The sequence below is a fragment of the Thamnophis sirtalis genome, unplaced genomic scaffold (genome assembly GCF_051295495.1).
Source record: "Thamnophis sirtalis isolate CommonGarterSnake01/CBP01778 unplaced genomic scaffold, rThaSir2_p1.2 scaffold_12, whole genome shotgun sequence".
Lineage (NCBI taxonomy): Eukaryota > Metazoa > Chordata > Lepidosauria > Squamata > Natricidae > Thamnophis > Thamnophis sirtalis.
Genome location: NW_028261392.1, coordinates 62,401,624 through 62,414,915, shown reverse-complemented (window position 1 = coordinate 62,414,915; position 13,292 = coordinate 62,401,624). Strand labels below are relative to the sequence as shown.

The 13,292-nt window shown below is 39.5% G+C and overlaps 1 protein-coding gene across 3 annotated transcripts in view; it reads right to left on the bottom strand.

Annotated features, from left to right (window-relative positions):
- Positions 1–2,863: 2,863 nt before the first annotated feature.
- Positions 2,864–13,292, bottom strand: part of DHX9 (DExH-box helicase 9) — a 33,692-nt gene continuing 23,263 nt past the window's right edge. For all 3 annotated transcript variants that reach the window (XM_087726946.1, XM_087726947.1, XM_087726948.1), the window contains 11 exons: positions 13,168–13,262; positions 12,572–12,645; positions 10,459–10,611; positions 9,950–10,110; positions 8,240–8,351; positions 7,869–8,030; positions 7,631–7,758; positions 6,273–6,502; positions 4,881–4,996; positions 4,276–4,479; positions 2,864–3,749 (listed from right to left, as the gene is read on the bottom strand). In XM_087726946.1, the coding sequence (XP_087583072.1) occupies positions 3,440–3,749; positions 4,276–4,479; positions 4,881–4,996; positions 6,273–6,502; positions 7,631–7,758; positions 7,869–8,030; positions 8,240–8,351; positions 9,950–10,110; positions 10,459–10,611; positions 12,572–12,645; positions 13,168–13,262 (1,745 nt within the window). In that variant the 3' untranslated portion in view covers positions 2,864–3,439. The remainder of the gene's footprint in view (positions 3,750–4,275; positions 4,480–4,880; positions 4,997–6,272; positions 6,503–7,630; positions 7,759–7,868; positions 8,031–8,239; positions 8,352–9,949; positions 10,111–10,458; positions 10,612–12,571; positions 12,646–13,167; positions 13,263–13,292) is intronic.

Below are 13,292 nucleotides of genomic sequence, written 5' to 3'. Positions count from 1 at the left end.
GCGAAAGGGTAGTTTGACCCCCAAAGGGGTCCTGACCCACAGGTTGAGAACCACTGCCCTGGAGTATAAGACGCACCTTAGTTTTGGGGGAAGAAAATAAAAAAAAATTCTGTCTCGGCCTATCTGCCTCCATGGTATTCAGCTGACATATGGTAACAAGCTCAACCAATGATAGGCATAGCAATTAAGTCACCCAATGAAGCAAGGAGACAGGAAGGAACCTGGCTTAGCCTAGAACTGAAAGTGAAACTGCTTGTGTTTTGCTTGTATTTACTGCTACCTTGGAAAACCTGCTTTTGGTAATGTATATTATTTTGAATCCTCTTTCTGGATGTGATTGCTGCTGCAAACTCTGACCAGCAAGGTCAGCCTAATTCTGCACAGCTGATTGGCAGATGGATTGGACTGCTGGAATACCCCCAATCAGCTGTTCCAGGCTGCAGGGATCCATACCTCACATTTTTGGCCTCTGGTGGGGGTGGGTGGGACTACATTCGGTGTATAAGATGCGCCCAAATTTTCACCCTCTTGGGGGGAAAAGGTGCATCTTATACTCTGAAAAATACCATATATATTCCAGTAAATCCAACTCTCTTTACACAGCTAGTTCTTTGAGCTTCACATGGCAATACATTCAATCATCTTTGTTCCGTCACAAGTTACATCAAAAAAATTTGATTTGGTTCTGAGGGTCCTAAAAGCTAAACCCTAATAAACATCCAGTAAATGCGTTTTACTGATTTAATTAATTTTAATGAATTAAACACTTACTTAAAATGTCATCCACATTGAGGATTAGTGTGATGTATGAGCCCAATAACATAGAAATCAAATCTGCCTACATTCAGACCTTTATCCCGAGGCCAGTGAACATAAGCCATCATCAACTTAGAAAAATAGATGCTCATAATGAACATTTTATTGAGAAAATAATTCCATCTTCTCTGAAAAATGCAATATTTTCCTCAAATAACCACTATTTTGTGTTCCCATATATGTAATGTGCTGTATTTATTTGATAACTGTCTTTAGCAGAGTGATTGAACTCCTAGTTGCAAAATGCTGGAAGACATTTGGGATGGTATATACTCGTGATGGTCTTTTTTATGCCTTTCTACTCTTAGGACATCTGACAGTTCCTGTTGAGTCCTCTATGAAAATGCCATTGATAGATGCTGTATCTATGAAGTTCAGCTCATCCCCTTCACACTGAACTGCTGTATAACCAGCTTTCCCCCCAATATCTATCTACTTCCAAAACTCTCCTACCATAACCTTTAAAAGGGTGCATCACAGGGCAACAGTTTTTGAAGCAAGATACCCCAAAAAAGATAAATTACAGAATGTGAACAAAATCCAGGAACTTATGACTCCTGAGGAAATGAAATCTGGGGAAGTTAGCAGCCGCTTCAGTGCGGTCGTTATCTTCTTCATTTTAAATGTTTCGTGACCTTCACAGCCAGTCTTGCAACCCCTCATTCCTCACCACCACCCTAGCAGGAGCCATTCACCTATCCGTAGGGAAGGGAGGGAGGAACAGGGAGAAAGGAACTCCATACGCCTTTCCTGGCTCATGCCCCCCCGTGCTTTTCCAACTTCCCAGCTCGCTATCCCTGTATGCCTCCCCCAATCCATGCGGCACTTTTTGTGCACCCTATGCATCCTTTACTTGTGCAGCCCTGTGTCATCCCTGACCCACACCTCTTGCAGCCCTCCTGGTCACTTTCCCCAACCCATGAAACCTGGGCACCATCACATCCTTCCTGACCTGCGCTGCCCTACCCGTTAGCATCCCTGGCTTGCACTGCGCCTCTTACACTCTTCAGACAATCTTCCCAACCCCCCCCCCCCCAACCCCCCCATACACCAAGAAAAGGAGAAACACCCCAATGGCGCATCGGTTGTCTAGTCCAGCCTACCGGTACTACATTAAACAACAATCTGGAATCCTGGTGGACACTTTCAAAGACACTCAGCAATTAGTATATGTAGAAATAATTTTTGGTCCACCTAGCCACGGATTGATTTAAAGCAGTACTACTGTTCCTGAGGATTCTCACACCGGCTATAAGGAGAGTTCTGATAATCTCTGCAAGGACCTTTTCAATCAGACAAGACTGATTCCTTGACAGTTTTCACATTGTGTCCTGTCACTATTTAACCATGGGCACAATAGCAGCAAATCAACTGGGACCCATTTTCTTTCTATCCTATTGGTAACAGTCAAAAATATAATCAACTATTACAATGCCTGCATCCTGACCATCAAATGGCTGGAATTAGGCAAGAATGTAACTAAACTGGAGGTGAATATTCCAAAAACGTATAAATATTTCAAGTCGTGCCTATTAGAATACGAAGCCAGTTTGGTGTAGTGGTTAAGGCATCAAGTTAGAAACCACCAGACTGTGCAGGTGCTGCTCCTTGGATTGGGCAGGCGGCACAAATGGTTAGTACAGATGCACGGGGGGGGGGGGGGGCAAGAGGAGGGTGTACAGGTGTGGGGGGGCACATCCCAGCGACTTGTGAACTTCCGTGCCGCCTTCCCTTTTGGCTTTCTGGGGAAACTGGAGGTGATCAATGGCAATCAAAGGATCACGGGGCACTTGGCAACAGTCATAAGGGCAAACAGGTTGCCAACCACCCACACTGCAATCACCTGACCACAGGGCTACTGGAATGGCCCGAACTCCAAGGGGTTGTCATAACCGCCCTTTATTCATTATCATCATAACTTCAGTCGCTGAACAAATGGCACTAAGCCAAAAAATGTCTGTCGTTGAGGCTGAGGAAAGTGTACATAATCATATATTCTGAGTTGGCAATTTAGCTACATGGCATTCAAAAAATGACATTACTGTAATTTATGACCTTTTTGGAGTTGTAGTATTTTTTATTTTAGAAGTTGCTGTATGTGACAAACATTTGAACAGATAAAGAACTTTAAGCTCCTAACTGGCAATCCTAGTACCAAAGGCATCAATCAATTCATACAGTTTTTGATGATACAACTATCAACCTAAAATTCAAGCTTACACCTAAGACTAATCCCTTAAAAATTAACAACTTCATTGGGATCAAAATAAACATACAAAATTAAAGCAATGTAAATACTGCATATAAATATAATTTGAAATTAATATTCTGAAGTATGAACTCATACATCAGAAAGAGATCTGTATTACAAATAAAGAAATGTATGGCATATAACAAGTTCATGCATACTTTTATTCTGGAATTACTAACGTTTAAGGACGCCTATGCTTTGAATGTAGACAAAATGATGCTTTAGAGTGGAACAGGCTATTGGCAACACCTTGACCCTAAACCTATTTCCCAGAGATCAGGTGCTTACCATGGAACCCAGGAAGGACTGAACCTCTTTAAGCTTCTTTTCAGCTTCAGATTCAATGTGCAACACATCCTCACTAGCATTTTATCAGTAACCACTCCATCCTCCTCTAAATCCACCACCACCTCTGTTTCTTCCAGTTTGGTATCCTCCACCTGAACCTTGAAAACCTCCACTACCTCGAAATCCACCTCTAGCCCCTCCTGAATAACCTCTTCCCCCAGAACCACCACCACCACCACCACCACCACCACCACGGTAAGAATTATATCCACCACGATATCCGCCTCCATATCCACCTTGGTAGCCCCCCCTGTAGCCACCTCCACTTCGTCCTCTGTAGCCACCTCCACTGTCATATCGAGCCATTTTAGGTGGACGAGGTCCATCGCCAAACCTAGGAGTAAAAATTGAAATTGTTTATGCTTATCTAAGTGCAATCCTCCAAATATACAATTGTGTATATATACCAAGGAACACTTACTTTACCTAAGTAATTAGAAGTGTGAGAAAACTGCCTATACTACTAGTTATTTTATAAAAGATAAACTTTCATCCATATATGTATCTGAATAGGGTCCCAAAATCACCCTATGTTCAAATTCATGTTTTAAAAAGAGAAACTAAAGAAGGGTGCCATCTTATTTTTAAATCCTTTTTGTTATATTGCTTTATTCTTTGTCAAAGTAGTTCGCTAATAGGGATTCCTATGGATCCCATATGTTTAATCATTATGTATCTGTCTATTTCAATTTTATACTCGCTATAAATGGTGTTTAGTTGCAGGATCCCGCAATGTACTTATAAAATATATATTGTAAAATTCCTGGTTAAAGGAGACTTATTTCAAATCTCAGGAGAACCACATTATTAAAAAAAATAAACATTTCATTATGAATCTAAGCTCAAAGTTTGAAACTAACCTCATGTTGCCACCTACTGCAAGGTTAATTCCAGCAGCCAAAGGTTTGGAGACTTCGCAAATTACATTCAGCATCTGTTTGTTCATATTGTCTAACTCACTGATGATTTCTGGATTTTTTGTTACTTCTACCACGAGAGCTTCCATTGCTGCACGCAAAGAAATAATACAGGAAGCTGCATGGTGCGGCATCCTCAGTTTGATCCTAAAACAAAGAAAGCAATTTAGCAAATGAAATTTTCTTTTCCTATCTATTAAGTATCTTAGACTTCTATAAAAAGAGACCTCTGAAAAATGTGTTACACAAGAGAACTTGAACTTGGTTTTGTTCTAAAAACCACACTACACTGTATAGAGAGTTTCATTTGCAATGAAGAAAGGAGAAGAAACCAGAGCATAGTAGTGTATGTATCTCTTTTTCAAGCAATACATGTATTTAACAAGAACTACTAAATAAAGTATTATGCCCCTTAAAACAACAATAATCTGATCTTATGTTTTTCCTTATGAATTTATTTTAAGTTATGAAACCAACTACTAGGTTTCTCAATCCCCCCTGCCCACTCATGCCACCTTTATCATGTAAAGTCCGCCAAAGGATCATACCAGTCATCTAACATAATAATTTCTCCATCGGATACCACTTTCTTCGAGCCAAAGAGAAGCAGCTGTAAAGGGCTCACTAAGGTCATTGCTTTGGCTGAGATAGCGCGTGTCCGGATCTGCAGAAAGATGCATACTTAATCAATTGTATAATTCGAAATATAACAACTTTCTATTATTTACCCAACTGCTCACAGGTATTAAACTCCCATACATTGGATGTCCTCAAGTGTTAATTAAGACCACCATCTATGTGATGCTTTAACTTATTTGAATGTGCTGTCCCAGCAGATGATGGCAGCCACCTGACCTTCACAGATCTTTAAAAAGTTAAGTTGGCTTGAATCTGCTTAATATTTGAATGGGAGAGCTGTACTGCTCCCACTCTTCTTCCATAATCTATTTAAGATCTGGTTGTTCTCCCAAACACTGAGCTAGAAGGCCGGGGGGGGGGACATAGAGACAACAAGCTTCTTTGGATGGCTTCTTTTAAGGTTTTAGTCATTGTCCTTTTTTTTCCCCTGATAAATTTTGTTTACTTTGAATTTTTAATCTGTAAATCACCCAGAGTAACTATGAAGGGGAGTAATTGAAATTGTCACAAGTCCATAAAGTCCATTTTGCAAATTTGGAATTATTACAAAATAATTATTTATTAATAAAAATGTGTGCTTGATCAAACTGAAAATTACAGTACATGCTAATAACAAACAGAAAATCCTCACATGCAGAGGGAAACATTTTATAAGAATGTTTTTTTTAGAAAAACAAATGTATATTACCAGGAGTGTGAATGATTGAGAAAAATAAATTGTTTTGAATCTGCAGCAAACCAATATGTTCCAGAGGTTCGGCTAATGCATTTCAAAACAGCCACTGTTTGACAAAATGAAAATTCTGACTTGCTGTTCTAGGTTCTGAATGAAACAAAATCCAGGTGGGGTAAACCTGGTATATACAGGTAATCCCCGGATTACAGGCAATCCCTTAGCTAACATTCGAAGTTACACAAGAAGAGCCCCCTAGTGTTTACAAAACAAGTCCTGAAACTATGAATCTTGCAACATCACAATTGTTCGCCCTTGCGAATAACCGCAGAGGCTCTGCAACATTTGACCTGCAACGTGCCAGGCAAGGAGATGCAGAGGGGTGCATGGGGCTGAGAGGCAGGGACAGGCCTTCCCTGTCTAGTCCATAAAAAGAGGTTAATTTTGTTCCACATAAAGTCTAATAGCTGCGTATTTTAGGCCAGGCACTGATAAATCAAAACCAGTTGTTCTGCATACAAAGTGATTCACGAGTGACATCTTTCTGCATGCCACCTAATGTCTCAATATTCAAAGAGTACATGGACATTTGATAGCCCAAGATGGTCCGCCCCACCCCCCAATTTACCTTTTCTCCAAAAACAAAGAAAGGAGAAGGATACTTCATATCCTGGCTGCTGAATGGGCAGTTAACAGAGGATTTGTGAATGAGAGCATTACGTCCTTCGGTAGTGAGAATCTTCCTCTTTTCTTTGTGAAAGCAGACATTGGGATACAGGCCAAAAGCCAGCAGAGAAATCACAACATCCAGGTTATTATCTGGTCCAGTGTTGCTGAACACCTGAGTCGTTAAACTCTCTAAAGAGAGACAAAAATTGGCTTTTTCCTCAGTGCCAAAATAACACAATATACTTTACGTAACAGCTAAGGTATGTAGAGAACATAAATTCTTCCCATTCTTTGAATTCCAGATTGGGTTTATGAAAATTACTTCAAAATGAGATTACAAATAACATGAAAGCAAATGATAAAAAGTATTTCTGCAAAGAAATCACAAGACTTTGAACAAGTTATAGAACTATTTACTATCTGGCTATCTGTATGTTTGGGGGGGGGGAGAGATATACACACAGATAAAGACACACAAACACACATACTTTCTATAGCCTCCACATCCAGAAACCTTAAATATGAAGAATAATAATCTTACGCGTAATAAGAAATACAGTTTAGTCCATCAGGTTCAGAATTTACAAAAGTGTACATGTAGTCCACACTTAATGACTGTAATTGGGACCAACAATTCCACGGCTAAAGTAAGTCATCATTAACTGGAAGCCATGGGCGTGCTATACTCTTGACACTACTCTCTTGAAATCTCTTCCTCTCCTCTCTTTCTGCTCTGGGAGAAGAGGAAGAAAAAAAGGAAACAATTTCTATAGTCATTCCCTCTTTTGCCTGACCTTTACTGCTGACTCAATTGTATAGAACAGCAAACATCTTACTCTATTGCAATTTCTTCCTCTCTAATCTCTCTGAGGGAGGGGGGCACATTTGTGGAAGGATCAGGCAAAGAAGACTGTCTACAGAAATCACTTGCCTTTTTTTCTCCCTATCACCCTTGCAGAGCAGAGATTGGAGAGAAAGTCATGTATTTGCGTAGTGTGCCTCTGGCTCCTAGCCTTCAGTTGCTAGCATGACTGCATTGCTTTTGATGTGTAGAAGAGCAATCAGTTTACTTTCCTGAAATCACATTCCACACTTTCTATTTTGCAAGTGAGGAAAGAAGAAAAAAGCCCCAAAGCACGGGACAATACATACTGAGTGTAATAGTGATCACGTGATTGAGGGACCCTGTAAAGATCTGTAATGATCGTAAATGGGCCATCAAGTTATTTTTTTCATATCTCTGAACGGTTGCAAAACTAATGGTTTGTAAACAGTGACATCCTTTACATTCATACATATTTTTTATTTTATTTTTACCTTCTGGGAATCCAGAGTTAACCAGAATTTCTTTCAGCTGTACTTTGGCTTCCCAGGTCATTCTGAGTGTTGCCATATTGAGTCTCTTAAACTCACAGAAACGAATTTCAGCATTTTCTCCACCCATTCTGCAAGAAAACGGGTAAAAACCAGTCAAGCCGCTCCGTGTAAACGTAACATGTTGAGTTTGGTTTTTTTTAAAGTAAGATGTCTTGTGCATTGCCCTAAATCAAATTACCTTGCATTATCCCAGGCTTGGAAGACTGAGAGCAGGGCCACATGATCGGAGAACCTGTTCCCAGCAAAATTCCTATGGACATAACCCAGCCTTTTACCCTCACTGATGAACGGCTCAGGGAAGCAGGTCGCAGCAGAGATAGTACACACAGCATCACCAACACTGAAAGAAAAAGCACAGAATTAGCTGGGCTACACTGCAATATAGCAAACGGCATTATCGAGTAGAAGGGACAAATGAGGCAAAGACTGCTGGTGGGATTCACTTTATTGCTCCTGGGTAAACTTGCCTCAATTTAAAAAAAGCAATTCTCTTCGTCCTGAGTCCCCCTCCTTTTCCCTCCAGTTACTTTTGAAGTTATGATCACTTACTAAAATATGCACCCCATTATCATCATTTTGCCAAGTCGAGGTTCAATGGGGAGCCTTGCTAAAATTCTCCCAAGGGGGGTCAGTTCATCATTGGAATCCAGGGCATCAAGCTCTGAAATAAAAGTAAAAGTAAAGCTTAGGATAGTTTTCAACTGATTTTTTTTTTCATCAGTTAATGCAATTTGGTGAAATATTTAAATTATGAAGATGGAAATGAAATGAGGAGCTGATACATTTGCTGCTGCCCTGCTCATTAATTTTCTAAAAGGGAAGGAGGGCTGATTACTGTTGAAAATATAATGGTTGATTTTATAGGCTGTTATCTGGTCCTTGCAATGACAATTCTTACAGTTGGGAAAACACCCTTTTTTTGCATATTGTCTGTGTTCAAATGTTGATCTCTGACTGAAGTTGTAATGTAATTTAGTAGATTAGACATTTAGTTTTGCTACTCTGGACATAAAACAGCACGAATGAGTGGTTTTCAAATTTATACTTCAAGTAATTCAATCCTTCCGTTTTCAATTCAGTTTATTGTGCAGACCAATACAAAACAATAGCAATAGCAGTTAGACTTATATACCGCTTCATAGGCCTTTCAGCCCTCTCTAAGCGGTTTACAGAGTCAGCATATTGCCCCCAACAACAATCCAGGTCCTCATTTTACCCAACTCGGAAGGATGGAAGGCTGAGTCAACCCTGAGCCGGTGAGATTTGAACAGCCGAACTGCAGAACTGCAGTCAGCTGAAGTAGCCTGCAGTGCTGCATTTAACCACTGCACCACCCAGACCAGTACAAGCAGAGTCAAGTGATTCAGATTAAGAAAAATGCAATGTGTGCTTTTGGATTGTTGGATAACAATTTTGGTAATTAGAAGGTCCACAGCTGATCAAACCCCTAAGATAAGATTAGTTAGGATGAAAAAAAAACATCCTGTAGTAGGAATATTGTTGTGAACAGATCAGAGTGCTGTGTGCTATGTAATAGCAAAGTCTCAAGCAGTCTGAAAAGTACAACTCAAAAGGTTTTTTGAAAGAAATCTGTGTGAATGGCACTTCAGAAAGGGACCTAGAAATTACAGGACCTGGAAATGCAAAAGGCAGCAAAATTTTAGAAATAAAAGAATTAAATCAGTTCTGGGATTTTGCAAAGTTAACAGCCTCCACCAATTTGATGGAAAGCAATAAAACTGCTAGGGGGGGAACTCATTTAGACATCAGAAATAGATGCTAACCTTAACAACTGGCTACATTAAGCTATTCCTAGTTACTATATGAACTAATAGTTTTATGCCCAGGGTAAACATTGAGTGCCCTTCTAAATGTCATGACCACAACACTAGCACATATTCACTATCTTATATAACATTAATCCTGCCCTATGCAACAGCCTCCCCCTTCAAATAGATACTCTAATGACCTTTTGCAAGTCCAAGAAAGCCTGACTCTTGCTCCAGTTATTGATGTTGGGATGTTAATATGGGGGCTCTAGTATAGGTCTATGTGATTGGTTTTACTGAGCCTCAATTTAGCTTTATTTAGTTTCTTGTTTAATAACATCCCGTGCTTCTTCTTGGCTGCCCAGGTTCCTGCCTAGATGGTCAGCAATATAAATTGGATAAATAAATAAACTGGATTCCATTTCACCAATGAATGGGAGTTATGAAAATGTACACCGTACTTTCACCGACAAGACAATCCAACAGATACCTCGGAGTGTATGCTCTGCTTCAATCACTGCATCCAAGGGGGGCGGCTCTATAGCTTTGGCCAGAAATTGTCCAATCCCGCCTAATCTTAGCAGCTTGATGCTCAAAGCAATTTCATGCAGAGGTGTTCGAAACATTTCGGGGGTCATATGAGTCTCAAGTCTGGAAGAGAGGGGACATTTTGGATATATTCATCTCTAGAGCATGCTACAATCTCTTGCTAATAATGATATCCAAGTTGTTTTTTTATATTTACCTCCTCATTCCACAACTCTTCATAAAAACTATATATCTATACCATACAACAAATATGTAAACCAGCCTTGTACTATTAGTTATTAATGCTGTAAGAAATTTGCTGTTGGCTCAGAGTACCCATGAATGCAGACACCCACCCACACCCATCCCACATACTTAATTCCTATTCTGTAACCAAGGTTTTGATTTGTTTTTCCGCATCAATTACTTAACAGTCCCCAGAAGATCTAGAAGTGCAGAGTATGAGCCTACCTGTCAAAACGTGCTCTGCTGCAAAGATGAAAGCAGAATCCAGGACGGACGCGACCAGCCCGTCCTTTCCGTTGCTCTAGATTTGTTTTTGAGGCCCACACAGTGGCATAATTGGTCATGTTGTTATGAGCAGTGAATAGTTTAACTTTCTGTCTGTGGGGTTGGAAAAAAAATACTAAATTAACTCCTGAACACTTGGATGAAAAAGTAGATCACTTTCACAAACAAGAGGCAGCACCCCAAATTTGTAAAAAAAAAAAAAAAAAAAAAGCACAGGATAATATTCTGCAGTGAATGCCAAGATCAATGTTAGGTACAATTTTGTGAACCTTACTAGCCTTAAGAGGTGACAGCACCGAGGTGACCATGGTAGATGTTGGGGAAAAACTAAGTAAGGATGAAATCAATTAGGATGAGTCAGAGAATTCCAAGGCTACACTAGGAAGCCCTTCCTTATTCATTCATCCATTTCTTCCCCAGAAGTTGGCAATGGTAACCCATTTCTGTACTGCAGCCAAGGACATGGACCTATTTAGAAAGGAATCAGAAGTTGAACTTAACTTGAGAGGGATGAGCTTTTCAAACTGAAATTAAAATTAGTCTATTTGATCTTCATCTAAAGGGCTACAATTTCCTCCAAATCCCAACTCTTCTATTTTGTCCATTTGCTACTTTTCTAAAGATTTCCTGTCCCATTTCCTGTGGTTTCCTTTATTTGCTGGTGGGAAGAAAGTAGGAGTTCAATGATGTAATGAAAAGCTTGAACAAAAAGGAGGGGAACAAAGTTGATATGAAAAATGTGAGCCTGAAACTTAGCATAGTCTAAACTTAAGCATTTTTTTTTTACTGTATAATGTTTTCTTGTAAGAAAACTATAACAGTACCAATGCTCAAGTGCAGGTTCAAAATCAAGCTAAAACAAAAGAAGAAAACTATCCAGCTTCTAAAATATGATCCTTCACTTTTAAGGAGGGTGTCAAGAACAACTTTTAAGTCCTAAACCTCACTGATGAGGAACTGTGGACTCAATTTTTGTAAAAAAATTAGAGAGACTGCCAAAAAACTAAGAATTACAAGAAATTAAATATGTTCGACTCGATGATGGAAATTGTTAAGAACAAGAACCCCAACTCCATAAAGCAGGCAGAAATGCCTGCTTCCAAGATACTTTTGAAGACTGTTGCTTACAGACAAATATACTATTGGAATAGGAAGTCAGATTAGCACTGCTTATTACTAAGTGGGAAGCTACAGGAAGTGATACATTGTTTACAAAAATATAGCCCATAAAAGACTCACTTAAAACTCTAACCACATTACACCGACAAATATGAAAAACAACACAGCAGTAAGAAATTAGAAGTCTACATATTAATACTAAAAAAAAGAACCTTAATAGACTGTGAAAACTATTGCAATTTCACAAGCTAGCAAAATAATCTCAAAATCATTCAACACAGATGAAAGACCTGTGAAAGGAAACAGAAGTACCTACTTCTCCAGTGTGTTCCACAAAAGGCTAAGGAACAAGGATCAGCATTGCTGCTGTATGCTTAACAGTTCAGAAACTCAGAGAATACCAAAAGGTTGCCAACATGCCATTCATTGACTTATAGAAGAGCATTTGACTGTCTTGACCTCAACAACTTGTGGAATGTCATAAGGAAAATAGGGGTACCTAAACATCTCATTATTCTAACGATAAATCTAAAAACAGGGAACAAAGCCACAACCAGGAGAGAACATGGTGAAACAGATTGGTTTCAAATTGGTAAAGGAGTCAGACAAGGCTACAAACTCTCTCACTACTTATTCAGCTATCATCACCATCATCATCATCACCATCATCATCATATAATCTATATGCTACCAGATCCCCAATGACTCAAAACTGGACTGAAAGAAGACAAGCACTGAGTTTAAAACTGGAGAAAGAAACATCAATTATCTGCACAGTGTTGATGATACAGCATATGGATACGTGGATGTCTGAGGAGATTGATGAAATGCAAATCCAGTAACAAAAATCAGTCAGCACAGGGGGGAAAAAGGATTACAATTAAATGCAAAGAAGATAGCAAACACAAGCATAGGAAGCGGCTTCAGAACTCACTTGCAAGAATCAATAACGTAGACCACATCATTGATGGTTATGCTGGTCTCTGCAATGTTGGTTGATAAGATCACCTAGAGAGACAAACAAACTCTATGCTTGAATACATTCACAAATGCACTCTCACATCCACTCTCTCTAAATGTGCTGGGATTATACCAATGCCATGCTGTACAGGTAGTCCTTGAGTTGCAACAGTTCGTTTAGTGACTGTTCAAAGTTACAACAGCACTGAAAAATGTCACATGACCATTTTTCACAGTAACAACCTTTGCAGCATTCCCATCATCATGGGATCAAAATTCAGATGCTTGGCAAATGGTTCATATTTATGACTGTTGCTGTGTCCCAAGGTCACGTGATCCCTTTTGCAAACCTTCTGACAAGCAAACTCAATGGGGAAGCCAGATTCACTTAATAGCTATGTTACTAACTTATCAACTGCAGTGATTCATTTAATAACTGCTACAAGAAAGACGGTAAAATGAGGCAAAACTCACTTAAAAGTTTCACTTAACAACTCAATTGTGGTCATAAGTTGAGGACTGCCTGAACAGCTGGAAATGATTGAGCTACACCTATTCCAAGAGGTTCACCTTGGTTATTCCAGGGGCCACTGGATCAAATACTTTGCGCTGCTCTTCTCGAGGTATCTGGGAATGCAGAGGAAGAACTCGGTATCTCTGGCTTCCTACAGTAAGAGTAGAGGGAGGAAATCATT